Source organism: Puma concolor, chromosome D2 (genome assembly GCF_028749965.1).
Source record: "Puma concolor isolate L17-30 chromosome D2, mPumCon1.1.hap2, whole genome shotgun sequence".
In the NCBI taxonomy this organism is placed as follows: Eukaryota; Metazoa; Chordata; class Mammalia; order Carnivora; family Felidae; genus Puma; species Puma concolor.
This window is the reverse complement of record NC_141677.1, coordinates 59,876,268-59,902,347: the sequence shown is the minus strand read 5'-3', so window position 1 is coordinate 59,902,347 and position 26,080 is coordinate 59,876,268. Positions and strand designations below refer to the sequence as shown.

The 26,080-nt window shown below is 40.3% G+C and overlaps 2 protein-coding genes and 1 non-coding gene across 13 annotated transcripts in view; all 3 read left to right on the top strand.

The window, feature by feature from the left end:
• Positions 1-17,348, top strand: part of CWF19L1 (CWF19 like cell cycle control factor 1) — a 32,749-nt gene extending 15,401 nt beyond the window's left edge. For all 4 annotated transcript variants that reach the window (XM_086680628.1, XM_086680629.1, XM_086680631.1 and 1 more), the window contains 8 exons: positions 2,541-2,625; positions 4,224-4,364; positions 7,231-7,345; positions 8,104-8,183; positions 11,868-12,077; positions 12,919-13,038; positions 13,466-13,563; positions 16,913-17,348. In XM_086680628.1, coding sequence (XP_086536754.1) covers positions 2,541-2,625; positions 4,224-4,364; positions 7,231-7,345; positions 8,104-8,183; positions 11,868-12,077; positions 12,919-13,038; positions 13,466-13,563; positions 16,913-17,057 — 994 coding nt within the window. In that variant the 3' untranslated portion in view covers positions 17,058-17,348. The remainder of the gene's footprint in view (positions 1-2,540; positions 2,626-4,223; positions 4,365-7,230; positions 7,346-8,103; positions 8,184-11,867; positions 12,078-12,918; positions 13,039-13,465; positions 13,564-16,912) is intronic.
• On the top strand, positions 12,571-12,718 carry LOC112854907 (small nucleolar RNA SNORA12). The gene has a single exon (XR_003222987.1). It is a non-coding gene; the product is annotated as a small nucleolar RNA SNORA12 (small nucleolar RNA).
• A 2,347-nt stretch (positions 17,349-19,695) lies between the features above and the next one.
• The window catches only part of CHUK (component of inhibitor of nuclear factor kappa B kinase complex), a 42,845-nt gene continuing 36,460 nt past the window's right edge, over positions 19,696-26,080 (top strand). For 6 of the 8 annotated variants that reach the window (XR_015241781.1, XR_015241780.1, XM_086680616.1 and 3 more), the window contains exon 1: positions 19,697-19,874. Coding sequence is in view for 6 of the 8 variants with exons in the window: in XM_086680616.1 (XP_086536742.1) it covers positions 19,770-19,874 (105 nt within the window). In the remaining 2 variants the exon portion in view is untranslated. Of the gene's footprint in view, positions 19,875-26,080 lie in introns of all 8 variants that reach the window. The other 2 variants (XM_086680615.1, XM_086680618.1) reach the window with 2 other exon arrangements.

Here is a 26,080-nt window from a genome sequence, read left to right as displayed (position 1 = left end):
CTTGCATGGGAGGAATAAATCCCACTTGATAATGGTGAATTATTTTTTAATGTGTTGTTGGATTCGATTTGCTGATAATTCTGTTGAGAAATTTTGCATCTGTGTTCATCAGAGTTATTGGCCTGTAGTTTTCTTTTTTTGTAGTGTCTATATCTGGTTTTGGTATCAGGGTAATGCTGGCCTCATAGAATGAATTTGGAAGCTTTTTTTTTGAAATAGTTTGACAAGAATAGGTATTAACTCTTCTTTAATGTTTGATAGAATTCATCTGTGAAGCCATCTGGTCCTGGATGTTTCATTTGTTGGGAGTTTTTTGATTATTGATTCAATTTCATTGCTGGTAGTCAATCTATTCAAATTTTCTATTTCTTCTTGATTCAGTTTTGGGAGGCTATATGTTTCTAGGAATTTATGCATTTTTTTTGGTTATCCAGTTTGTTGGTATATAATTTTTCATAATATTCTCTTATAATCCTTTGTATTTCTGTGGTGTTGGTTGTTATTTTTCTTCTTTCATTTTTGATTTTGTTTATTTGAGTCCTTTTTTTTTTTGATGAGTCTGGCTAAAGGTTTATCAATTTTTTTGATCTTTTCAAAGAACCAGCTCCTGGTTTCATTGATCTGTTTCACTGGTTTTTTAGTTTCTATTTTGTTTATTTCTTCTCTAATTTTTGTTATTCCCTTTCTTCTACTGGTTTGGGGTTTTGTTTGTTCTTCTTTTTCTAGCTCCTTTAGTTGTAAGTTTAGGTTGTGTATTTGAGATTTTTCTTGCTTCTTGATGTAGGCCTGTGTTTTCCTCTTCCACTTTTTTTTTTTTTAATTTTTTAATGTTTATTTATTATTGAGAGAGAGAGACAGAGCGTGAGCAGGGGAGGGGCAGAGAGAGGGAGACACAGAATCTGAAGCAGGCTCCAGGCTCTGAGCTGTCAGCACAAAGCCCGACACGGGGCTCAAACCCACAAATGCGAGATCATGACCTGAGCAAAGTCAGAAGCTCAACCAACTGAGCCACTCAGGCGCCCCTCCTCTTCCACTTTTTTTTTTTTTAATTTATTGTCAAATTGGTTTCCATACAACACCCAGTGCTCATCCCAACAGGTACCCTCCTCAATACCCATCACCCACCCTCCCCTCCTTCACACCCCCCATCAGCCCTCAGTTTGTTCTCAGTTTTTAAGAGTCTCTTATGCTTTGGCTCTCTCCCACTCTAACCTCTTTTTTTTTTTTTTCCCTTCCCCTCCCCCATGGGAGTTTCTCCTGTTAAGTTTCTCAGGATCCACATAGCTCCTCTTCCACTTTTAAGGAGCCTTGTGATTATGTAGGGTTTGCCGAGGTAGTTCAGAATCATCTCCCTATCTTAAGGTTAGTTGATTAGCAACTGATTGATTCCATCTATCACCTTAACTCTTCTTTGCCATGTAAGCTACCACTCACAGGTTATAGGGATTAGGACATGGACATCTTTGGGCGGCTATTGTTTTGCCTACCACACCTGGATAGTCTAACAGTGGGAAGTACTAGCAGTTCTTGAGGCCACTGCCCTAGTCACTGCTTGCTCTAAAGAAAGACACTTGTGCAGGACATTCAGCTGTTTTTCCTTAATGTCTTGATGTATTATTAAAGCTTCTATTTCATTGTGGCTAAACTTGTTTCAGTCATTTTAAAAGTTGGAAAAAGTTGCATATGAAGCAGCATGACTTTCACCTTATACCAATTATGAATGTACTTCCTTTCTTTAAAGAAACAGGTTATAGCAGACAAACTGTGTTTTGACTTATTTCCTTTCCAGTGATGTGAATATAAAACATATATTTGTGTATTTGCTTATAAAAAATGGTACTATGCTAGATTTTTAAAATACAATTATATTTTGTGATGATTCAGGAAATTTCGGTAGCATAAGGAAAGAGCTCTAAGGGTTGCTATCTGTATGTAATGGTCAACTTGCTAAAAATAAAAAATGTATATAACCCATAACATTTTTCTTTTAATTTTAAAAGTTGCTTAATGTAGGATACTTGTAAAACATAGAAAAGCTCGAAGAAGTGTTTTGGTGTATTCAGTTACTTTTTTTTTCTGTAAAGTATAGACACTCCTGTATTTTTGTATTTTTTCTAGAAAAATGAAATCATACTATAAATTACTATTGAAGCATATTTTTCTTCTTAAAACTCATTTCATCCTGTTTTTATTATTGTAGATTTTTATTACACTAAAAAAATAGTATAATGAACCCTCCTATACCCATTACCCAATTTAAGCAATTATCAACATTTTGCCAATCTTACAACTCTTTTAAAACCAAATATTGGAGTTTTTGTGCTTTTCAGATATATGATCTCATTTTTTTCTAACAATAGCCCTGTGAAGTAGGGGTGAGTATCTTACTAGATTTATAGGTAACCTCTGAGATTATGTTATTGGTGGTGATAGACTTACAGTCTGTGCTCTCTTGTGGTCCTATGGAGTGTACATATTTCATAACTGTAAGTCAGAAGTAAAGTTTGTTGCTAATCTGTTATCTGTCAAATATATTCTAGAAACCACATCGTTCTGCAGGAAACCGCACAGCATGCCACCAGGTTCATAGCTTTGGCAAGTGTTGGAAATCCCGAAAAGAAAAAGGTAAAGATTTGAGTATTTGATGGTAGGTTAATATTCATTGTCTGCCTGATAAATGTTTTTCTTGCCAGTTTAGCATTCAGATCTTTCTTCTCCCCAATTGCAAGGTTCCAGCACTTTAGTGACTCCTTTCTAAAGATGTGATAATAAAAAGTCAGGTTTCCTTGGGTCCTTTGTAGGAGATTTTAGAGAAGGGTTTGGGAAAATAGGCCCGGTGGAACAAAGGCAAAATTTCAAATGAATGAAGTTCCTTTCTTCCCATATCCATGTAGTTGTCTTTGTAAGTATTCATGAGTTTGCCCTCAGATGGTACTCTTGCTTTGTTTCTTTTAGCAACTTCATTTAGCAGAAATAATAGAAGCCTTTATAGGATTTACCTAACCACTCCTTGGCTTTGGAAAATCTTAGTGATACCTGGAATCTATCTTTGTACTAGAAAACAGTGCAGGTGAATGAAAGAGAATATACCAGAAAAGTATGTTATTTTTCTCACTTCCTGTGAGCATTTCTGATTCTCTAGGGTCAAAAGCAGGATATTGTAGATTGAGACAGCTAAAATCAGAACAATCAGGCAAGGGAAGAATAGCCAGATAAATAATGTGAAGATTATTCTGTAACGTGTCATAAACCACATGCACAGAAAAGATAAGCAAGTACATATTTTTTTTCCTGTAGTTTCTTAAACTTTTAAGCCCAACGTGTTCTTAGTAAGTTTAGATTTGTGATTTTTTTTTTTTTTATTGTAGCACTCACAGTATTTTCACTATTTTTATGATAGCGATATTTTACTATTGCTTTATTCTCAGGGCCACGTTAGCCTCGGCCCTAAGCAATTCAAAGTCTTTTGACTATAGTCAAAAAGTAGGGACATTTTTAAATTTGGCAAGCATTATTAAATTCATCTCAAAATTTTGTTCCAGTTTATACCCTCACCAACAGTATACTCACGGAGTAGTGTCAAATTTTTATTAACACTTTTACCAATGTGATGGATGAAAGATGGTGTGTCATTGTTAATTAGTTGCATTTCCGTGGGCAGTACTGAGGTTAAATATCTATTCCTGTCTCATCTAAAGATTTCAGTATCTGTGCCATTAGCGTGAGTGTCTAGATACCTGTATGAATATTTACTTCTTTGCTATTAGTCCCTAAGAAAACCCATCAGCATATGCAGCAGAAATTGTATAATATCAGAGGGAAACATCAAGGTGTCTAATTTAATTTTCATCAGGAAAAAAGAATGGCAGTGCCACAATTCTGTTAACAAAAAGTACACAAAGATAAAGGAATCAGAGACAGAAGTAGGGTGTCTGCAAGGGTTATGGAACAAGTCCCACCTGAGCCTTGTAGTTTTGTGTAAAAGCTGATTTTTGTAAGGACTAGGGCTTTGATTTGTTTCTTCACCAGCCCTTGGTTAGCTTCTACGGAGATCACTAAATTGACATTTGATTTATTGTGTATTCTCTGAGCCATAAACAGGCCAGTTGCTGTTCTTTTACTTTTACTCAGTTTCTGAAGCTTCTGTGAATAAATTAGGTTGGTTACATTTGGATAAATGGTATTTTCCCTAATCTTATGTTTGTTTGTTTTTTCCTCCACAGTATCTTTATGCATTCAGTATTGTTCCCATGAAACTAATGGATGCAGCAGAACTGGTAAAACAGCCTCCTGATGTTACTGAAAACCCTTACAGAAAATCTGGGAAGGAAGCATCCATGGGAAAGCCAATTCCTGCCCCAGAGGTATGTGCTGATTGAGAGGTGGTATTTTCCGGGCAGGACTGCCTATTACATACGTGCTTTTCCTGGTTATAGTTTAGCTCATAAGACCAGTTTAATCCCTAGAATCTAAATCTTTTTTTTTCCTTGGGAAATTATGATGGTGTTTAGAAAGGCTTAGTAGATTTCACGTAAGTGCAGTGTTTTTTATTGTAGCTTGGGGTTAACAGTTTCATATTTTACGTCCTTGTCTAAACTTGGCTCGGGTGTTAGCATTGCAAATGTTGAGTCTTACTTTGTCAAAGTTGAGACTTTAACTTTTCAGGCAAGGATCCAACAGCTTGGAAGCAATGTAATTTGTGATTTTATAACAAGTGCTAGCGGGTAAATAGGACTCACTCTGAAGAAATTTCCTAATAGCAGACTTTTCTGAAATTAATTTTTCCCGCATTAAAGCAAGGAGTGTCAAGTTCCCTGACTAGTATGTATTGTCCACTTTCTTAGACCTTTTTCTTTTCTTTTTTTTTTTTTAAACATTTATTTACTTCTGAGAGAGCGTGTAAGCAGGGGAGGGGCAGAGAGAGAGAAGGAGACACAGAATCCGAAGCAGACTCCAGGCTGTGAGCTGTCAACAGAGTCTGACATGGGGCTCGAACCCATGAAATGTGAGATCATGACCTGACCTGAAGCCAGATGCTCAACCGACTGAGCCACCCAGGCGTCCCAGACCTTTTTCTTTTTGAACAACCTCCTCATCTTCTTTTTTTAAATTTTTATTTAATTTGTTTTTTTAAATTTACATCCAAGTTAGTTAGCATATAGTGCAACAATAATTCCGATTCCTTAATGCCCCTTACCCATTTAGCCCATCCCCCTTCCACAACCCCTCCAGTAACCCTCTGTTTGTTCTCCATATTTATGAGTCTCTTCTGTTTTTGTCCCCCTTCCTGGTTTTATATTATTTTTGCTTCCCTTCCCTTATGTTCATCTGTTTTGTATCTTAAAGTCCTCATATGAGTGAAATCATATATTTGTCTTTCTCTGACTGACTAATTTCACTTAGCATAATACCCTCTAGTTCCTTCCACGTAGTTGCAAATGGCAAGATTCATTCTTTTTGATTGCCGAGTAATATTCTATTGTGTATCTATACCACGTCTTCTTTATCTATTCATCCATTGATGGACATTTTGGCTCTTTCCATACTTTGGCTGTTGTTGATAGTGCTGCTATAAACATTGGGGTGCATTTGCCCCTTCAAACTAGCACACCTGTATCCCTTGAATAAATACCTAGTAGGGTAATTGCTGGGTCGTAGGGTAGTTCTATTTTTAATTTCTTTTGAGGAACCTCCATTTGTTTTCCAGAGTGACTGCACCAGTTTGCACTCTCACCAGCAGTGCAAAAGAGATCTCTTTGTCTGCATCCTCACCAACATCTCTTGTTGCCTGAGTTGTTAATGTTAGCCATTCTGACAGGTGTAAGGGGTTATCTCATGGTGGTTTTGATTTGTGTTTCCCTGATGATGAGTGATGTTGAGCATTTTTTCATGTGTCAGTTGGCTACCTGGATGTCTTCTTTGGAGAAGTGTCTAGTCATGTCTTTTGCCCATTTCTTCACTATATTATTTGTTTTTTGTGTGTTGAGTTTGATAAGTTTTATAGATTTTGGATACTGACTCTTTATCTGATATGTTGTTTGCAAATATCTTCTCCCATTCCGTTGGTTGCCTTTTAGTTTTGCTGATTGTTTCCTTTGCTGTGCAGAAGCTTTTTATTTTGATGAGGTCCCAATAGCTCATATCTGCTTTTGTTTCCCTTGCCTCCAGAGACGTGTTGAGTAAGAAGTTGCTGCGGCCAAGGTCAAAGAGGTTTTTGCCTGCTTTCTCCTCGAGGATTTTGATGGCTTCCTGTCTTACATTTAGGTCTTTCATCCACTTTGAGTTTATTTTTGTGTATAGTGTAAGAAAGGGGTCGAGGTTCATTTTTCTGCATGTTGCTGTCCAGTTTTCCCAGCACCACTTGCTGAAGAGACAGTCTTTATTCCATTGGATATTCTTTCCTGCTTTGTCAAAATTAGTTGGCTGTACGTTTGTGGGTCCATTTCTGGATTCTCTGTTCTGTTCCGTTGATCTGAGTATCTGTTGTTTTGCCAGTATCATACTGTCTTGATGATTACAGCTTTGTAATACAGCTTGAAGTCCGGGATTGCGATGCCTCCTGGTTTGGTTTTCTTTTTCAAGATTGCTTTGGCTATTCGGGATCTTTTCTGGTTCCATACAAATTTTAGGGTTGTTTGTTCTAGCTCTGTGAAGAATGCTGGTGTTATTTTGATAGGGATTGCTTTGAATATGTAGATTGCTTTGGGTAGTATTGACCTTTGAACAATATTTGTTCTTCCTATCCAGGAGCATGGAATCTTTTTCCATTTTTTTGTGTCTTCAACTTCTTTCATAAGCTTTCTATAGTTTTCAGTGTGTAGATTTTTCACCTCTTTGACAGCCTCCTCATCATTTTAATTAAAGCTCAGTTTGACTTGATTGACCTGTGAGATTGTAGGGCTACACCAACGTGCTACTAAGAGAGAGGAAAAGGCATTTGGAGGGCTTTGTAATGCTCTGTTTTAGGCAAGAATTGCTCTATAACTTGCATTTTAACTTGCTTTTACAAAAAGATGGATTTGGTGCTATTTTGGGTATGTGTTGAGAAGTATGACTGAGAGTCCAGGCATCAGGATTAGGAAGATATTTTTCTTGTCTAGGGTGGGTAGAAAGGGCCACGAGGCAAGATAGATATGACATGGCAAGAATGTTCCCTTGTATGTGAATGGTTGACTCCTTGTCTAAAGAGTAGTTTAATAACATTTACTCTTCTGCCTTTGGCCATTTCAGGAAGAATCAGCCTGTCAGTTTTTCTTTGATTTAAATGAAAAGCAGGGAAGGAAGCGTTCATCTACAGGCAGAGATAGCAAGTCTTCTCCTCACCCAAAGCAACCTCGCAAACCTCGTAAGTATCTTGGTTCCTGAAGTCTCCTGTGTGAGCAGTGACTTATTTCAGATCTTGTGTGGGACGTGGCATTGCTAAGAGAGCTTCTTCTGGCAGAGGAAAACTGTACAATGGGTCATTAAGACCAAAAATAAAATACTACTAAGATGGCCTGATTTTGAGAATGTCTGAGCTGTTCTTGAAAGAACTATGGGGAAAGTTCCTTCCCTTCCCTGGATGTCTATAAAACATCTGAGGTAAAGAGCCTACAAAACCCACGAGGTTCATAAAATAATAGAATAATCAAACTGGCAAAAAAGGAATTTAAGGTTATTTCATTGATACCCTCTTTCTCCACCCCTTGTTTCAAAGTTGAAGAAGCTGACCTTGTTGGAGTAAACTTATTACCCAGAGTCATGTGGCGAGCCAGTGGCATAGTTGGGGCTAGAATTGGGACTCCTGACATCCAGTTCAGTGGTCTGTCATTGCAGCCTGTTGCCAGTTAAATGCTACTTTGGTCAGTATGTGGTCATCCACTTGTGGTTATCCACCTGTGAATTGATTGCAAATTCAGAGCTTTTCTAATACAGGTTAGTTTCATTGATAAAAGTGCTGGGATCGCGGGGGTCACAGTAGAAGCACAGCAGGACCAGCTCTTTACAGCAGTGCTGTATATGAATCTTTGCAAGGTATAAAGATCAGACAAGGCTGAGTTCTACAGGGTGATTAAATGTTGGAGTGCTTGCACCATAGTAACATGTGCTTTCTTCCATATGAAGCTCAGCCTCCAGGACCTTGCTGGTTTTGCCTTGCCAGCCCTGAAGTGGAAAAGCACTTGGTGGTCAACATTGGCACACATGTGAGTTACTTCCTCGGACCTTTTACAGAGAAGGACATCCTTATTTGTTTGTTTTTTATTAACTTAATAAAGTTAAAATTTATATATCATAAAATTTACCCACTTTAATAATTCACCAATTTTTAGTAAGCTTACCAAGTTGTGCAACCGTCATATAACACAGTTTTAGAATATGTCCTTCACTCATGCCCGTTTACAGTTAATCCCCATTCCCATCCTCAGCCCCAGGCAACCACTAATCTACTTTCTGTCTCCACAGGTTTGCCTTTTCTGGACACTTCATATAAATGGAATCATACAATATGTGGTCTTTGTGTCTGGCTCTTTATGTTCAGCAGATATTCTTGAGGCTTATCCATGTTGTAGCATGTATCAGTACTTCATTCCTTTTTATTGTCAAATAGTGTTCCATTCTATATATTTATCAGTTGATGGGCTTGGGGTTGTTTCCACTTTATAGCTATTAGGAATAATGCTGCTATAAACATTCGCATGCGTATCTTTGGACGTATATTTTCATTTCTTTTGGATAGATAACTAGGAATGGAATTGCTGGTAAATTTATGTTTAATTTTTTATGAAACTGCTGAACTATTTTTCTAAATGGCTGTAACATCTTATATCCCCACCAGCGGTGTATGTGTATGTATGTATGAGGGTTCCTGTTTTTCCACATTTCCAATATTCGTTATTGTATGTGTTTTTGATTATAGTAATTCTCCTGTGGTTTTGTAGTGCGTTTCACAAGATTGCCCCCTCCCTACCTCCCTCTCTGACAAATAGGTGTATCTCCTAGGGCGATGGTTTCATATACTTCTTGACTTTCTTACTGATTCATACTAAATAATTACATAAAAGACTAGTGATAAATTCTCAGTTTTGCCTTGTAATAGAGGATATAGCTTCCTAAGAGAAGAATACCCATATCCACATTCTTAGTGTGGGTAACTGGGAACCCAAGATAATAATTACAGGGTTGCTTGGTAAGCACTGAATCAAATAACTGGATAATCTTGAGGATGATTTTATTCAGGCTATGGAAACTCTGATGAATTATGTGTGTCTTACTGTAAAGTGGTCCTATTTGAGACTTCCCCAGATACTTTTTCTCGGGCAGGACTTGTTTAGATGTTGAATAATACTTGTCTTTGACCCATTTTCCTGGGATCTGTGTAGACCCTTATCGTTCTTCATTCACTTAGAATGAAGAAAGCTTAGCTCTTAGGTTTACAGTTACACCCTAGTCACCTGAAACAGGAATTGGCTGTTTCTTGTGGCCTTTGATGGCAATATTTACAGACCATTTCTTAGTGTGTAGTGCTTCTGCAAAATAGAGACTTTCATCTCTTTTTCATTGATTTATTCTAATTTTGGTTTCTGAGGGTGACCATTTCCTCAAGTTATCCTATTTCAGGGCCCTTTATCGTGGCCTCCTACAGACTGACCAGAGTCTCGATTTCATTATTCTTTACTTCTTTAGTCACATCTCTGTCTGCCTTTATAGTTTCAGACTGAAGAGTCCCAGTCTTCTACGTTTAAATTTTTGTCTCGATTATCGGCACACTCCCCTATCTCTAGGGGGAGCCCTAATGGGGTCAAGGCCTGTGACCTAATTGAGTCATGGAGTCTGTGGATGAACTCTTCAGTGGGAAGAAAAGCAAACTTGAAAAGTTTTTGGTTTTACAGGAACGCCCTTTATGGATTATCTCTCTTGGCCCTTGTTTTCCTCTTTGGATTAGTTCATGCCATTCTACTCGCCCATACAACTTGTAAGGTAGGCAGGCTGTGGACTGCCTTCTGTTTGGGAAGCTTCAATAGTTCAAAATGGCACACAGGGGAAGAGAGATTTGGAATAGGTGACTTAGTTCAGGGCTGCTGTAGGCCTCAGGGAAAATTGATCTTTCCTTTCCATTCACCTTTTAATTGCCCAGGGTTATCTAGCCTAGGGTATGTGCATAGGGGATGATCAAGGAAACCTTTTTCCTTTTCATCTAGGCCTGAAGCTGGAGAGGCAAAAAATATCTCAGGTCTTATTTGTGGCCCAGCCCAGCACCCCAAGTAGGAGGCCATATGAAAATTTTAGCCTAGAGCCTGCCCAGTATTCAAGTCTGCACTTCATTGCTCTTACATTGCTCTTTGTCTAGTAGAAACTTCTTGGGAACCTCTGGGACCTTTGGGTATCTGGCACAGGATTTAGAATCTCCTCCCTGCAACCATTCCTCTTGATCTCCTCTCACTACATTTTTGTCTTGGCTTTCTCTGTCTTTGCTATGCCTTCCTCAAGGGATATACATGGAACTGTGCTAATGGCCCATGACCACAAACTAGTAAAATGAGGGAAGCACTGCTAAGAGTCCAAAATAATTGATGTATTTTACTTATGGGAGAAACATTTATTCAGGTCTTATTTACACATTTTTAGAGATAATGCAAGTACAGAACAAAAGGAGAGAAATTGAGAGGAGGAGGAGATTGGGCAAATATGAAATTGTTCACAAGAACTGGGAGGTACCGCATTGGGGCGAGGGGTGCTTTTTAGTCTGGACTAGAAACCTGGTTGTTACAATATGAAAACTGATGTTTATGGTAGTGACCCTTTGACATAAAGAAAAGGCTTGAAGACTCAGGCTTCAAGAGTAACCTTTTAAAGCATACAATCAAAAATAGTTGTAAAAATGAAGAAAATGAGCACTTAATGAAGTTTCAATGAATCTTAGTCATCTGGAAGATTAAGTTTGTAGATGTGCTTGGTCCTCTATGCCAAGTAAATCAAGGATGATCATGCTTTAGTTTGTTTCTGATACCTCTTCTGCCCTTCTATTAGATTTTCTCAGTGTTAATAATAAGTTACTCCTTCCTTCAGTCTTAACTTTGAACTCACAGCACTAAAAGGAAATGTCAGATTGCTTTTTCTAAAGCTCTAGTACATTCACCTGCATTGATATTCACTGGCTATTTCTCTACTCATAATGTTTTCCTTTCAGAGAGTGTCTAAGTGTGGAGAAGTCTTGCATGTTTGGTTTTGACAGAGATAGTTTTAGTTGCTGTTTAGCTGCTGACATCCACTGTTGGGAACCATGGTTTTCTACCTCTTTGGATATGTCCGAGTTTGAGGTTTCTGCTTCTTCCTTCCACCCCATTAGGTTATATGTTTGCTTTAATTTTATAGAGGTTAGGCAGCAGCTTAAGGCTGTAGGGACACTGGATGCTAATCATGACATCTTAGCTTTTTTTGTGAGCCCAGAGGGTGTATTTAGGAGTGGGGTGTGGGATTCGATGTTAGCATAGGGAAAGTGGTCATTTTGAAATGAAGTGGTGTCTTTCTGTGGTTGAAGGCCATAATAACTGAAAAATTGTTTTCCAGTTTGGAGCCTGGGAAGCTGACTATTTGTTGTTCTGGTCTCCTTAAGTTTTGGGGTTTTTGAAGCCAAAAGCCCATTTGTGTGCCATTCATTTGCTCCCAGTTCATTTGATAGCTGGATAGAGATTTGTTACATCTAATCTTCTTCGTCACCAGGTTCTTGTTATAACTTCTAAAAGCAGGTTTTTATTGTCAGAGAGTTTCTGTTAATAGCCTCTCAACACTTTTTCTACACCCTCATGCTCACTCTTTGTATAGGCTTTTCTCCCTGAAGAATCGTACCTGTGGCATTGGTAACTTGATTCTGTGTGCTTTCTCTTTAGTGCTACCTTGCCCTGGCCAAAGGAGGCTTATCTGATGACCACGTCCTCATCCTACCCATTGGGCACTACCAGTCAGTGGTGGAGCTTTCAGCTGAGGTGGTGGAAGAGGTGGAGAAGTACAAGGTGACACTGAGGCGGTTCTTTAAGAGTCGAGGGAAACGGTGTGTTCTGTTTGAGAGAAATTATAAGAGCCATCACCTCCAGCTACAGGTAGGTGGTCTCCACCCAGGGACTTGGAAGGACCCTATGAGGACATGGATGTTGACAAATATTTAAATGACATCTATTATTTATTATTGAATATTTAAATACAGGATTCCAATCTGAAATGAAATACTTAAAATTTTAATATTTAAATGTTTAATATTGAAAATACCTACTACAAATTTTCATATTAATATTTGAATAGTGTTCATTTAAAAGGTTAAAGAGTCTCTGGTAATAAATCCAGAGATTCCACAGGGAAGTGCATGGTCCGTATGAGTGGGCCAACACAGTTAGTAAGTGCTTTGTTTAGAAAAGGAAGGGATAGTTGAGGAAGACTTCAGGAAACATTTGGGCCTTGTTAGGTACAGTTGGAACAGAGTAGGTATTTGTGTGAGGCCCAGCATAAGTGAAGTCTTAAAGGTGAGAAATAGTCCCAGAGCTTTGATGGGGCTATCAGCTCAGAAATTTGGAGACTGTTTATGGATAATTCGTTTGTGGTTGTGGTGGTTTTCTTTCTGGCACATTTGTTAAATTTTCAAATGGGCCTGACGCTGCCACATATATTATATAGGAGCTGGCAAGGGCTTGATGACAGAGAGATCTCTCTCTAGCCTTTCCTGCATCAGGGATTGGCTCCCACATGTGGCAAGCTATCTCATAAGTTTAAGTCCTTACAGACAGGCTGACACAAGCCTGGCTGGCTTGAGGAAAATCTCTGCTGAGGGGTGTTTGTCCACCCCTGTGATGGATTTGCTACTTCTCGGGGACTGTGCAGGAGGCACTTCTTCTCTGGGACCTGTACAAAGAGTTTCTCCTATCTACCCGCCTCACCCCCCCACCTCAGGTCATTCCTGTGCCACTCAGCCGCTGCACTACTGATGACATTAAAGATGCTTTCGTTACCCAGGCAGAGCAACAACAGATAGAACTGTTGGAAATCCCAGAACACTCTGACATCAAGCAGGTAAAACAGGAGGGGAAGGACGTTCCGGGAGTAGTAAAAATGTGGTTTCTGATATGTCGAGCCTGAGGTACTATCAAGGCATTCCAAAAATGTTCAATAGGCAGGTAGACAGTTTGGACCTAGGGCATGGGATGCTGATTAGACTGGTGATGAGGATGGCATTAAAGCAATGCCTTAGTCATTCCTGGGAAGAGCAAAAAATTAGATCTTTCCTAAGGCAGGAACTTCGAAGTTCCACTGGGAGGATCTTTGTAATATCTTTGCAAAACTCTGTTCCACTAAGTACCTTGGGGTCTGTACTGTTCACATCCTTTTTCTTGGACTTCTGTACTGAATTTGTTGCCAAATTAAAGCTTAAAAGAGATGAGCTAGGTTTCACATTTTTAAAGTACTATGATATGTGCTCATACAACTCTGTTCACTCTAGATTGCACAGCCAGGAGCAGCATATTTTTATGTTGAACTTGACACAGGAGAGAAGCTTTTCCATAGAATTAAAAAGAATTTTCCTTTGCAGTTTGGAAGGTTTGTATACTTTTCCTTATTTTAAATGTATTTTCCCGAGATCTATTATGAACAGATTAGTGGGCTGCATAGACAGTTGAATAAAAAGCCAAATAGGAAACAATCCTTGCCCCAAGGAACCTTGACTTAGGGCAAGTCACATATTTGCTTACGTGGCAGTAATGTAGTGCAGAATGTGAAAAGTACCGTAACAAAGTTCTGAGGAACAGTGAACTTTAGAAATTCAGAAAAGGGAGAGTTATTTCTATTTTGTGAAAGGCTTTAAGAAAAGGTTGACACTGAGCCTGAGAGATTTAGAGGGCAAATGTCGGGGTGTGGGCCTTCTAGCCCAAAGGACTGAAGTGCTACCATTAATTGAGCATATGTACTGTGCCAAGAGCTTACACGCATTTCCTCATTTAATCTTCCCAATTCTGTAAGATAGGTACTGTCATCCCACTTTACCAAAATGGAAAATGAGGCTCTAGAGCTGTATCCGTAGAACTTGCCATGATGGAAATGCTTTATATCTGTACTGTCCTATACAGTAATCACTAGCCACATGTGGCTACTGAGGAACTAAATTTTTAACTTGATTTTAATTAGGATTAAAATTTAAATTGCTATATCTGGCTAGTGATTCCTGTAAGTGGACAATATGGCTCTAGAGGGATTAGGTAGCTTGCCCCTGAGCACATATGGTAGGTTCGAACCCAGGTACGTTGATCTCCTAAACATGAGATTTTAACCTCCTTATTCTGTAGTGTCCTAAGGCCTAGATGAGGCTTCATTTATGTTCCTCATATCAGACAGAACATGACTGTGAAGCCATGTAGGGAGTGGCATCAACTAGGCTGACAGAAGACAGGAAGTTGCTGGCTACAAAGAATAGAGTATGGAGAGCAAAAAATGTGAAGACAGAGTATGGAGAAGCAAAAAGATGTGCAGAACAGGTTATGTGATGCTATTGTCTGATGTGTAGTTGTTTCCTTCTCTAGTTCAAACTGAGCTTTAGGGTGCCTGCGTGGCTCAGTTGGTTAAATGTCTGACTGTTGATTTGGGCCCAAGACATGATCTCATGGTCATGAGATCGAGCCCTATGTAGGGTTCTTTGCTGGGTGCGGAACCTGCTTGAGGCTCTCTCCCTCTGCTCCTCCACCACTCTCTCTCTCTTAAAAAAAAAAAAAAGAATTGAGCTTTGAGTCAACTTTGAACCCTTCTTGGACTAACTTGGGAAGCCTCCAAGAGACTGCTACCATTGGGTAAGTCCAGGAAATACAGTTATCTACATTTTCAAAAAGATACTGATAAGTGAGAGTAGGTATGATTAGGGACTTCAAACATCTGACATTATCTTTTGTTGTTGCCTTAGCAACAGATGCAGATGTGGACACTGACGCCATAGGCACATAATTGCAGATACACACTGGCATGTAAGCCCGCAAGAGAGATTCTCTGAATGATTTTGTGCTCATGTTAGTTTGTTGTATTTTCAACATTGACTATTTTTCAAAATACCAGTATACAGTTATATAGCATTTTATAGTTAACAAAGTATTTGAAAAGACATTTTTCTCCCCGCTGTATAAGAGAGGTGGTTCTGTCTTCATTTTATAGGTGAAAAGTAGGCTCAAGCTTGCCTAGGGACCTAGAACTTGAGCACAGATCCTGTAACTTTTAGAAAACTCGTGATTTATTTTGGCTCTCCTGAGCCAAAGGTGGACACTTGACTAAGCCACTCAGATGCCCCTAAAGATTTTATTTGTTGGGCGGGGGGGCACCTGGGTGACTCAGTTGATTAAGCATCCGATTCTTGATTTCAGCGCAGGTCATGATCTCATGGTTCATGAGTTCGAGCCCTCTGTCAGGCTCTCTGCTATCGGCACAGAGGCCGCTTCAGATCCTGTCTCCCTCTCTCTCTGCCTCTTCCCCACTCACACTCTCTCTCCCTCTCAAAAATAAATAAACAATTTAAAAAATCATGGGGCGCCTGGGTGGCGCAGTCGGTTAAGCGTCCGACTTCAGCCAGGTCACGATCTCGCGGTCCGTGAGTTCAAGCCCCGCGTCGGGCTCTGGGCTGATGGCTCAGAGCCTGGAGCCTGTTTCCGATTCTGTGTCTCCCTCTCTCTCTGCCCCTCCCCTGTTCATGCTCTGTCTCTCTCTGTCCCAAAAATAAATAAACGTTGAAAAAAAAAAAAATTTAAAAAATCATATCTACTGAATTACGTTTTTAAAAAACAGATTTTATTATTTTTTTTTTTTAATTTTTTTTTTCAACGTTTATTTATTTTTGGGACAGAGAGAGACAGAGCATGAACGGGGGAGGGGCAGAGAGAGAGGGAGACACAGAATCGGAAACAGGCTCCAGGCTCTGAGCCATCAGCCCAGAGCCTGATGCGGGGCTCGAACTCACGGACCGCAAGATCGTGACCTGGCTGAAGTCGGACGCTAAACCGACTGCGCCACCCAGGCGCCCCAGATTTTATTATTTTAAGTAATCTCTACATCCAGTGTGGAGCTCAAACTCACAACCCTGAGACCAAGTATCATACACTCTACTGACTGAACTAGTCTAGCCAGGTGCCCCAAATAGAGTTATTTCTAATATATCAAAATGAGTAAAAATAAATAAAAATGTAGAGCAGTGACAATTAGAAGGTAGCCTGTATGTGAGTGTAGGTGTTAGTATGTAGTTATTCCTTAGCCTTGAGAGCCAAGATAAGTTGTTGTTGACATTGAGCCTGTGCTGTTGTGCCTATGTATGCCTGAGTCCTCTAGGAGAGGCAGAAAGTCAGTGAGATAGGATACTAGGCCTGATCTGCACCATGCCCTCAGCAAACTCATGTTCTAATTGGGATGACAAAACTAGAGTTTAAGACAAGATATATTCATAACTTGTTTGGTGCCTGGATTGTGTTATCTCCATACCTCACAAAACTCTATTGTGCATTTCATAGGTGAGGAAATCAAGACTCAGCAATGAAGTAATCCATTCAAGTCAGAGACAGCAAGTGGTTGAGCTAGGAATGGAAGTAAGCCTCTGATGTTTCTGACACCAGGGCCTGTCTTCTTTGTACTGTGTCAGTATTGCTACTCTAAGTATGAATAATGTAGTTCCAAATTGTTGAAGAGAGAGAGAGAAATAGGATTTGAAGGTTTAGGAAGGAGGTAGGACCTGAGCTGGTCACTTAAAATGAGTATTATTTTGATAGAATAGCAGGGATGGCGCTCAGGGCAAGAGAAAATGGTCTGAACAAAGAAGAATTTGCATACCTTCTTTGGGTAATGCTGAGGAGAGCTCTCTAGCTGGAGAGAAATAGAGAGAGGAGGGCTTCTGGCTAATACTGTCCATTTTTACTTATTTCTGCAGGGAGGTACTGGCCAGCGAAGCCATCCTTAATATTCCTGACAAGTCTGACTGGAGGCAATGTCAGGTCAGCAAAGAAGAGGAGGAGATGCTGGCTCGCCGCTTCCGGAAAGACTTTGAGCCTTTTGACTTTACTCTGGATGACTAAGCAAAGGGAAAAGGCACTTTATGAACTTGACAGGAAGTAGTAGTAGCCTGTTTTTAAAAGAACTTACAGTCTCCCATGGGGACTGTTTCTCTGCCTCTTTTTTGTGCATTCCCATGGAACCTACCTGCAGCAAGAGGCCTAAGATTGAATATTTTTTTGAAAATATTTCTAGGATGAAAATCCTGTGTTAAAATAAGCATGTCTGTCTTCCTGCTCCAAGTACAGCTTGTGTTAATCAGCATTTTCAAAACCATTTAAACTATCAAATAAAATCCAAATGCTTTTCCACGATGGGAATCATCTTATGTTCATATTACCTATACCACTGAGATGAAGGTGTGTGTGTGTGTGTGTGTAATATGGTCTGGGGCTTTAGGCCAGCTGTTATCCCGGGATCTAACAGGTGGCTTCTCCCTGAACAGTCAAGGGTGAAGAAGGACCCAAAGCCTTTGCCATTTTTGTCTTAAAACATTCATCTTATTGACATAAAAGAGCTCTTTCAGCCCTTTAGCAAATACTGAACTCCTATGTGCCAGGCATTTTTCTAGGCTCCAGGAGTATGGTCATGTCCCAACATGGTCCCTGTTATCCCAGAGTTTACAGTCTAATTGGGAAGAGAAGGGACAGATTTTAAGAAAAGAAGTTCTGCTTCTTTGGATGTGTTGAGTCGTAGTATGTTGTCAGGCAGATCTAAATGCATGGAGACCTGGGTTGGTGATAGTGCTTGGGGATCATCAGGGTATAGGCCGTAACTGAAATGATGACAATGATGAAAATAAGGGTGAATACAGTCCTAAGATGAAGACGACTCCTAAAACATATCCATGTTTAAGGGGTCCTTGGAAATAGAGTGATCCACAAGTACATGGAGAAGAGAGAGGGAAAGATCACAGGGGAATGCTATATCTTGGAAGCCAAAAGAAAGATAATTGTTCCTTTATATTGGGACATTTATGGCCCAGACAGTGTTAATCCTCAGAAAACGTCTCTGAGGTAAGTATTGTTACCTCCATTTTACACATGAAAAAACAGACTCTGAGAGTTGGAAGATCATGAAGCCTGATGCTAACCATCCCAGGATTTAAAAACAAGCTATGCAGCATCCCTGAGAATGGGGATGTTCAAAGAGTGAACTATGAGAAACAACCTGGTTCCTGCAAATATGGCTACTTTAGGGTCAGCCGCTCATCAGTATCCTCAGGTCCTCAGCATCCCTCCCTAGCTTTTCCAAGCGAGTGTTCCAAGAATTCGGCCCCACCAGTGGAGATCAGACACACTCCCATGCCAGCTTGCAGTACACCTAGCAGACAAAGGGCTTTACACTGTTAGGGGCAATTGGTACTACAATTATCTGTGCAGTCTGCCCAACTCCATGTTTGGGAGGTACCATTTGCCATCACTTCCACATCTGATACTCCAGCTCCATGGCAACTAAGTACATGTGGGCCCCCAGAATCTGCCACCACACATAAACAGCATGACATGGTTTGTGCCATGCAGTGCTTGACATTCGGGTTGCACTATTCAGGGATTCTGAATCAGTAGACACATGTACTCTGCCAGAAGCCAATTCAATGCTTTCAGAGCAGCCAGCAACATTGGTGTGGTGTACATGCTGTATCCACCTTTATGCATCTCAGGATATGACTGACATCTGTGACACAATTGTGGGTCACAAAATGTTAATTGGAGTTTAAGTACTGAGATCACCACACGTGGGGCTGTGCAAACCATGGTCCAAGCGCACATGATCTCAAAGGGGTTCAAATGACCACCTAACGCAACTGATAACAGTTCTCTTCAGAGAACTGGACTCCACCCTGATTGTTATACTTGGAGTGACCGACTAGATCCCCAAGTTCTGTGAGGCTGAGGCATATGACCGACTCAGTGAAGATGGAAAGCTGGTTCTTCTATGCTACAGCTATCCACCACTGGGAAGCACTTCTTGTTGCACCAGCAGCATTCCTGAAGCTTGCCTCTGAAGCCCTGCATCACACATCAAAAACAATCCCGCAATGAGCAGCTACCGCGCTGGCAAACCCATAAATGGAAGACTGCTTGACTGCAAGTGCTGTGAGGAATTTAGGGGAAAGCTCCCGAAATCAGGAGTTACATTCTTTACTCCACAACAGCCTCACATCCTTGTCTTTAGTGATTTCCTGGAACAGGTGTACAAAGGGCTGAGCCTGACTGGTCTATGGCAGATGATCAGTCATTACAAAATAAAAGGACTATAAAACTTAATGCATCAGTGGGCCTACTAGTGCAGGATTCTTTCTAGTTTTTCGGATTCCGCAACATTTGAATCATTGGTGGTTTTTGCCAACGCCAGTTCAGCGGGTGGTGGTTGGAGGATAGATGGCAGAGGTTTGAAGAAAGGTAAAATGTACACGGGGTGGAGACGATGTGAAATTTAGAAAATGACTTGAAAGGATTGGACAGCTTATGGTTTTGAAGACTCGTATAACAAGTGGGTTCTCTCAGCCAGGAAAATGCCCAGAGGGCTTAACGGACTGAAGCCGACCTCCCACACTGCCTCTCTGGTCGCTAGCTGGCCCGCCTCCGGGAGAAGCCGGGGTAGAGCTTTTCCTGTGGCCGTTACCGGAAGTGACGCATACTTCTCGCGAGAAGAGAGACGCGCGAGCCTCGGCGGCCCGGAACCGGCCTCGGAACAGCGGCGGAACCTGAGGTCGCTTGCCCTCCCGCCCCATGGAGCGGCCCCCAGGGCTGCGGCCGGGTGCGGGCGGGCCCTGGGAGATGCGCGAGCGGCTGGGCACCGGCGGCTTCGGGAATGTCTGCCTGTACCAGCATCGGGTGAGGTGGGGCGCGAGAGGGAGCGGCGGTGGGTGTTTGTCAGAGCGTCTTTGGAACACAGTGACACTCAGTACATGAGGGATTGTCGGTGAGCCTTTGGACAGCACTGTGGTCCGGTGAGCCTGTGTGAGTGAGTGTGTGATACTGTGTTTGCGAGTCTGGTGACTGAGTCCGAGGTTGTATCTGAGGTCCCGGGTCAGTGTGTGTGAGATAGAGCTCTGAGGGGGAACTTTTGGTATGGATGTCAAGATGTGAGAAATTGTTTACCGGGTGTGACGGTGCGTATGTGTGTCTCTGAATGTAGAGTGTCGGGGTGTGCGAGGCAGATGCACATAAGGCTTTGTATTGTGAGCACGAATGGGTGAGGAAGGGGGCTGTCTGTTGGAATGTGTGTGTTCATGCGTGTGCTTGGAGGCTACTTGATATCTGTAGGGGTTTGGAGTAGACAAGGGAGGTTTCATGGTGGGTCCCCAGTTAAGCTTTTGAAAGCATCGGGTAGGCTTCAGATTTGGGGATGCCTTCTGGGTAGGGAACAGTGTGAGGATCAGCTGGTGAAATGATCATGGCTTCCTAAGGGAAGGAAGTAGATTGGGTGTGAGGTGCTCTAGTGGGTGGAAGACAGCTAACATCAGACTCAAGAATTTTGCTTTGATTTAGTTGTAAATGTTTAACCATTGTAGCAGCAGTTAATAATCATGTTTGAGCTATGCATCTTTCGACATACCTATAAAAGCTATGAACCCTTTCCCCAGAAAAATGAGCAATTGCACATCCCCACCACCTAACGCATTGCCCTTTGAGGAGGGTCATGCTCTTCTGAATAACGTATAAATCTTTTAGAGATATAGACCCTTGACTAATAATCCTTGCCGGATAGCCTTTGTTTTGTCATCTGTAAAATGGTTATAATAATTATATACATCATGGGTCTGTTTGAGAGTTAAATAAGATAATGTTTGTAAAACTAAGTACAGAACCTGGCCTAAGATAAGCCCTCAAATGTTAGCTCCTGCTGCTGCTGTGTTGTTACTATTATCATCATCGTAACCATTATTAATGGACCTTAAAAAAGGAAATGTCCAGATAAAAGTGGTGTTCCTGGAAGTGTTTGTTTGTAAAAGGTAAATCTGAGTGAAAAACATGGGACAGGATGAGCAATGAAAATATTATTAAAATGTTTGCAATCGGCCTGTGAATAGAGACTTGAATTCAAGATTTGCTGTCTTAAGGAGTAGGGGGGGAGATGGGAGTATCTGGGAGGAATAGACATGCTTGTGGGGCACAGTGGCAAATGTCACTGATAGAACTGAGGAAGTTTTGTGAAGCAGCTTTCTAGATTGAGCATAGGAGGCAATCTTGGAGAGAGGGAGAATGGGAGGTGAAGGACTAAGGCATTAAGCACTTTGACAGCAAGATAAGCAGTAAATTTAATAATTTTCACCATCAGAGAAGACATAAGGCACTCCAAGAGAGAAGGGGGAGCCAAGTACTTCCAGTGGAATGTTGCCTGTGGCCTTGTTATCTAAGCCTGGTCATAAGAAAAGAAAAAAATATATGCTTATTAGCATGCTTTTGTGACTGCTTTTCTTGGTCCTTGACTGGGGATAGATCAACACATCACTTTTTTAACAAAGTTGTGGTAAAGTATATAATGTAAAATTTACCGTTTTTAGCTATTTTCAGTGTACAGTTCAGTGGCATTAAGTACATTCATGTTGGTGTGCAGCCATCGCCACCGTCCATTTCCAGAACTTTTTCATCTTACCAAACTGAAACTCTGTACCCATTAAACAATACCTCCCCATTTCCTCCTTCCCCTGCCACCTAGCAATCACCTTTCTACTTTCTGTCTCTATGGAATTCATTACTTTTTTTTAAGTTTATTTATTTATTTTGAGAGAGAGAGGGCGCGAGCACAAGAGCAAGCAGGGGAGGGGCAGAGAGAAAGGGAGATAGAGAGGATCCCAAGCAGTCTCTGTGCTCCCAGCACAGAGCCCGACATGGGGCTTGAACTCACGAACCATGAGATCATGACCTGAGCTGAAACCAAGAGTCGGACGCTTAACCAACTGAGCCACCCAGGTGCCCTAGAATTCATTACTTTCTAAATGGAAGAGATTTGGGTTCTTCTAGAATCTTAGAAATCTCTCAGGAACTTTCCACGTGTCTAGACTGGCCCTTCTCCCAAACTGGGACATTTGATGCCTGGGCCTATAGTGAAAAGAGAAGAAATACTCTGTGCTAACAGCATCATTACTTTTCCAAGCCAGACTTAGAATTGGCCCATAACAAATTTCAAGATCCTTGGGTTTTAGTAGAAGCCACATCTCAGTATTTTATCTACATCACTTAAATCACAATGAGGAAGAGAAAAGGATATGAGATGGTTTATTTATCTGATTATTATGCTGGGTGCTGATGGTACCCAGGTCAACAAAAGTAGTATTTGCTGCCCTTAAGCAGATTTCAAGTGTAGTGAGAGAGGCAAATACAGAAACACTCAAGTACAAGGTGGTAACCTATATAACAAAGTTATTTATAAAGGTATATGGAAACATGACAAAAATAACCAAAGAATTCTTCCTAGGGAACAGAGTAGCACTTCTCAAAGTGTATTTGGAATAACTAATCCTGTGAAATGCTTTGAAAAAAGGATACTGTGGGGGCGCCTGGGTGGCTCAGTCGGTTAGGCGGCCGACTTCGGCTCAGGTCATGATCTCGCGGTCCGTGAGTTCGAGCCCCGCGTCGGGCTCTGTGCTGACAGCTGAGAGCCTGGAGCCTGTTTCGGATTCTGTGTCTCCCTCTCTCTGACCCTCTCCCGTTCATGCTCTGTCTCTCTCTGTCTCAAAAATAAATAAACGTTAAAAAAAAAATTTAAAAAAAAAGAAAGGAAGGATACTGTGGTCAAATACATTGGGTAAATGCTGCATGTACTATTGTTTCATTTGGAGAATCATAATCCACATTAGCATCTTAAAAGCTCTGAGAAATATTTTACAAACGAATTTAACTTTGTATTTTCCAATTTTTTATTGTGGTAAAATAGAAATAACGTTTACCATTTTTGCCATTTTTAAATGTACAGTTCTGCGGCATTACGTACATTCGCATTGTTATGCAACAGTCGCCACTATCTGTCTCTGGAATATTCCCATTTTTAAGGGCTTAATGTTGTTCATGGTTGTACCGCATTGTCGCCATGGTGGTAAAAGCTTACATGGGACCCAGCTAGAGCCAGGTGCCTGCTCAAAACAAAAGAAAGATTGAAGGGAGTGAGGACTGTAGTTAGGCTAGATTGTAGTGTGTCCTAATTCCTTTCTTCTTTCTCTGTACATGGACTGTTTTATCTCTAGCTTGTTCCCCTCACCATCCCTCTGCTCCCATTTAGAATATTCCATACAACCTATATCTTGCTTCCTCATCCATATACTATATTTTTTTCCTCCTGTTTGGTCCTGACTGCTATTCCTGGGCTGCATTTTTACTGTTGCCAGAATGTGATGAAGTCTGGCTGTTCCCTGTAATGTGCATCAGGTTGGACTTAATTTCAGTCAGAATTGGCTAAATGACTAGGCCAAGGCAAGAGCTATTAGGTTCATTTTATAGTTATAGAAACAGAAGTATAACCATTGTTAGTATTTTTTAAATATCATTTGAAATGTAAAGATTAGGAACAAATTTTGGAGTTGTTGTTGTTGTTGTTAGGTTTGGTCATATTAAAACTATTTCTTGCTGGTAAGGCCAGGTAGCCCTGAATTATCCTTTTCATTCCAGTTATGCTGAAGGCTGGGGCCCTTGTTAGCTATTTTGACTAAGCCCAAAAAGGAGTTTGTTGGGGAGACAAGTCTTTGTAATTTTCTAGCTGTGTATAGGAGACAGTGTTCTAAAGAGAGAGACCTGTAATGGGATCAGCCTCAGTCACTTCGCTTGTGTGCTTTGATGTGTTTGAAATTTGATTGATTTTTTTCTTTTCAAGCCAACTTAAGGCCTCAGAGTCTCACTTTTCATAACTTGTAACTTTTCTGAGTATTTCTAAACAAAAATTGTTAGTTCCCTCAGTACCTTGGTGACAGGTGTGACTTTTTCTTAAATCGCTGAAAAAAGTGAAAGAGGTTTGAGTTCACTCTATAAAGAAGTGTTCATTTAATTCTTATTAAAATCTTCAACTCTAAATATGTTAATACAAGAGGACTTTTCTTTTTTTTCCTCTGAGAGAAAAAATATATATGTCTGTCTGATCTTCTTGGGCATTTGACCTGTTACGATTTTCTCTCCTGTCTTTTAAAAAAAAAATTTTATTATGTTTTTAATTTTAATTTCAGTATAGTTAACATACAGTGTTATGTTTCAGGTGTACATTATAGTGATTCAACAATTCTGTACATTATTCAGTGCTTATTATGATGTGTACTCTTTAATCCCCATCATCTATTCCACCCATCCCTCCACCCACCTCCCCTTCTAGTAACCATGAATTTGTTCTCTATAGTTGAGAGTATGTTTCTTGGTTTGTTTTTCTTTGCTTGTTTTGTTTCTTAAATTCCATATATGAGTGAAATCATATGGTATGTGCCTTTCTCTGACTGACATTTCATTTAGCATTATATTCTCTAGCTCCATCCATGTTGTTGAAAATGGCCAGATTTCATTCCTTTTTTTATGACTAATATTCCATTGTATACCACATCTTCCTTATCCATTTACCTATTGATGGACATTTGAGCTGCTTCCATAATTTGGCTATTGTAAATAATGCTGTGGTAAACATAGGGGTGCCTGTATCCCTTTGAATTAGTGTTTTTGTATTTTTGGGGTAAATACCCAGTAGTGGAATTACTTCTTCGTAGGGTAGTTCTGTTGACTTTTTGAGGTACCTCTATACTATTTTCCACGGTGGTTGCACGAGTTTGCATTCCCACCAACAGTGCACGGGGTTTTTCTTCATCTCCTTGCCAATACTTGTTGTTTCTTGTGTTTTTTATTTTAGCCATCCTGACAGGTGTGAGATGATATCTCATTGTAGTTTTGATTTGCATTTCCCTGATGATGAGTGATGTTGAGCACCTTTTCACATATCTATTGGCCATCTGTGTGTCTTCTTTGGGGAACTGTCTAATCATGTCTTCTGCTTATTTTTTGGTGGGGGGGGCTCCTCTGCTTATTTTTTAATTGGATTATTTGTCTTTTGTGTGTTCAAGTATATCAGTTTTTACATGTTTTGGATACTAACCATTTATCAGATATGTCACTTACAAATATCTTCTCCCATTCAATAGGTTACCTTTTAGTTTTGTTGTTTCCTTTGCTGTGCAGAAGCTTTTAATTTTGATACAGTCCTAATAGTTTTTTCTTTGATTTCCCTTTCCTCGGGAGACATATCAAGAAAAATATTTCTGTGGCTGATGTCAGAGAAAGTACTGCCTGTGTTCTCTTTCAGGATTTTTATGGTTTCAGGTCTCACATTTATGTCTAATCCATTTTGAATTTATTTTTGTTTAGGGTGTAAGAAAGTGGTCCAGTTTCATTCTTTTGTAACTGTCCAGTTTTCCTAACACCATTTGTTGAAGAGACTATCTTTTTCCCAATGCATATTCTTGCCTCCTTTGTCGTAGATTAATTGAGCATATAATCGTGGGTTTATTTCTGGGATCTTGTTCCATTGATCTATGCATGTATCTATGTATCTATTTTTGTGCCAATACCATTCTGTTTTGGTTACTACAGCTTTGAATATAACTTGAGGGGCGCCTGGGTGGCGCAGTCGGTTGAGCGTCCGACTTCAGCCAGGTCACGATCTCGCGGTCCGTGGGTTTGAGCCCCGCGTCGGGCTCTGGGCTGATGGCTCAGAGCCTGGAGCCTGTTTCCGATTCTGTGTCTCCCTCTCTCTCTGCCCCTCCCCCGTTCATGCTCTGTCTGTCTGTGTCCCAAAAATAAATAAATGTTGAAAAAAAAAAATTAAAAAAAAAATGAATATAACTTGAAATCTGAAATCATGATACCTCCAATTTTATTTTCATTTTTCAAGATTGCTTTGACTATTCAAAGTCTTTTGTGGTTCCATACAAGTTTTAAGATTATTTGTTCTAGTTCTATGAAAATGCTGTTGGTATGTTGATAGGGATTGCATTAAGTCTGTAGATTTCTTTGTGTAGTATAGACAATTTAACAATATTTGTTCTTCCAGTGCATGGGCATGGAATGTCTTT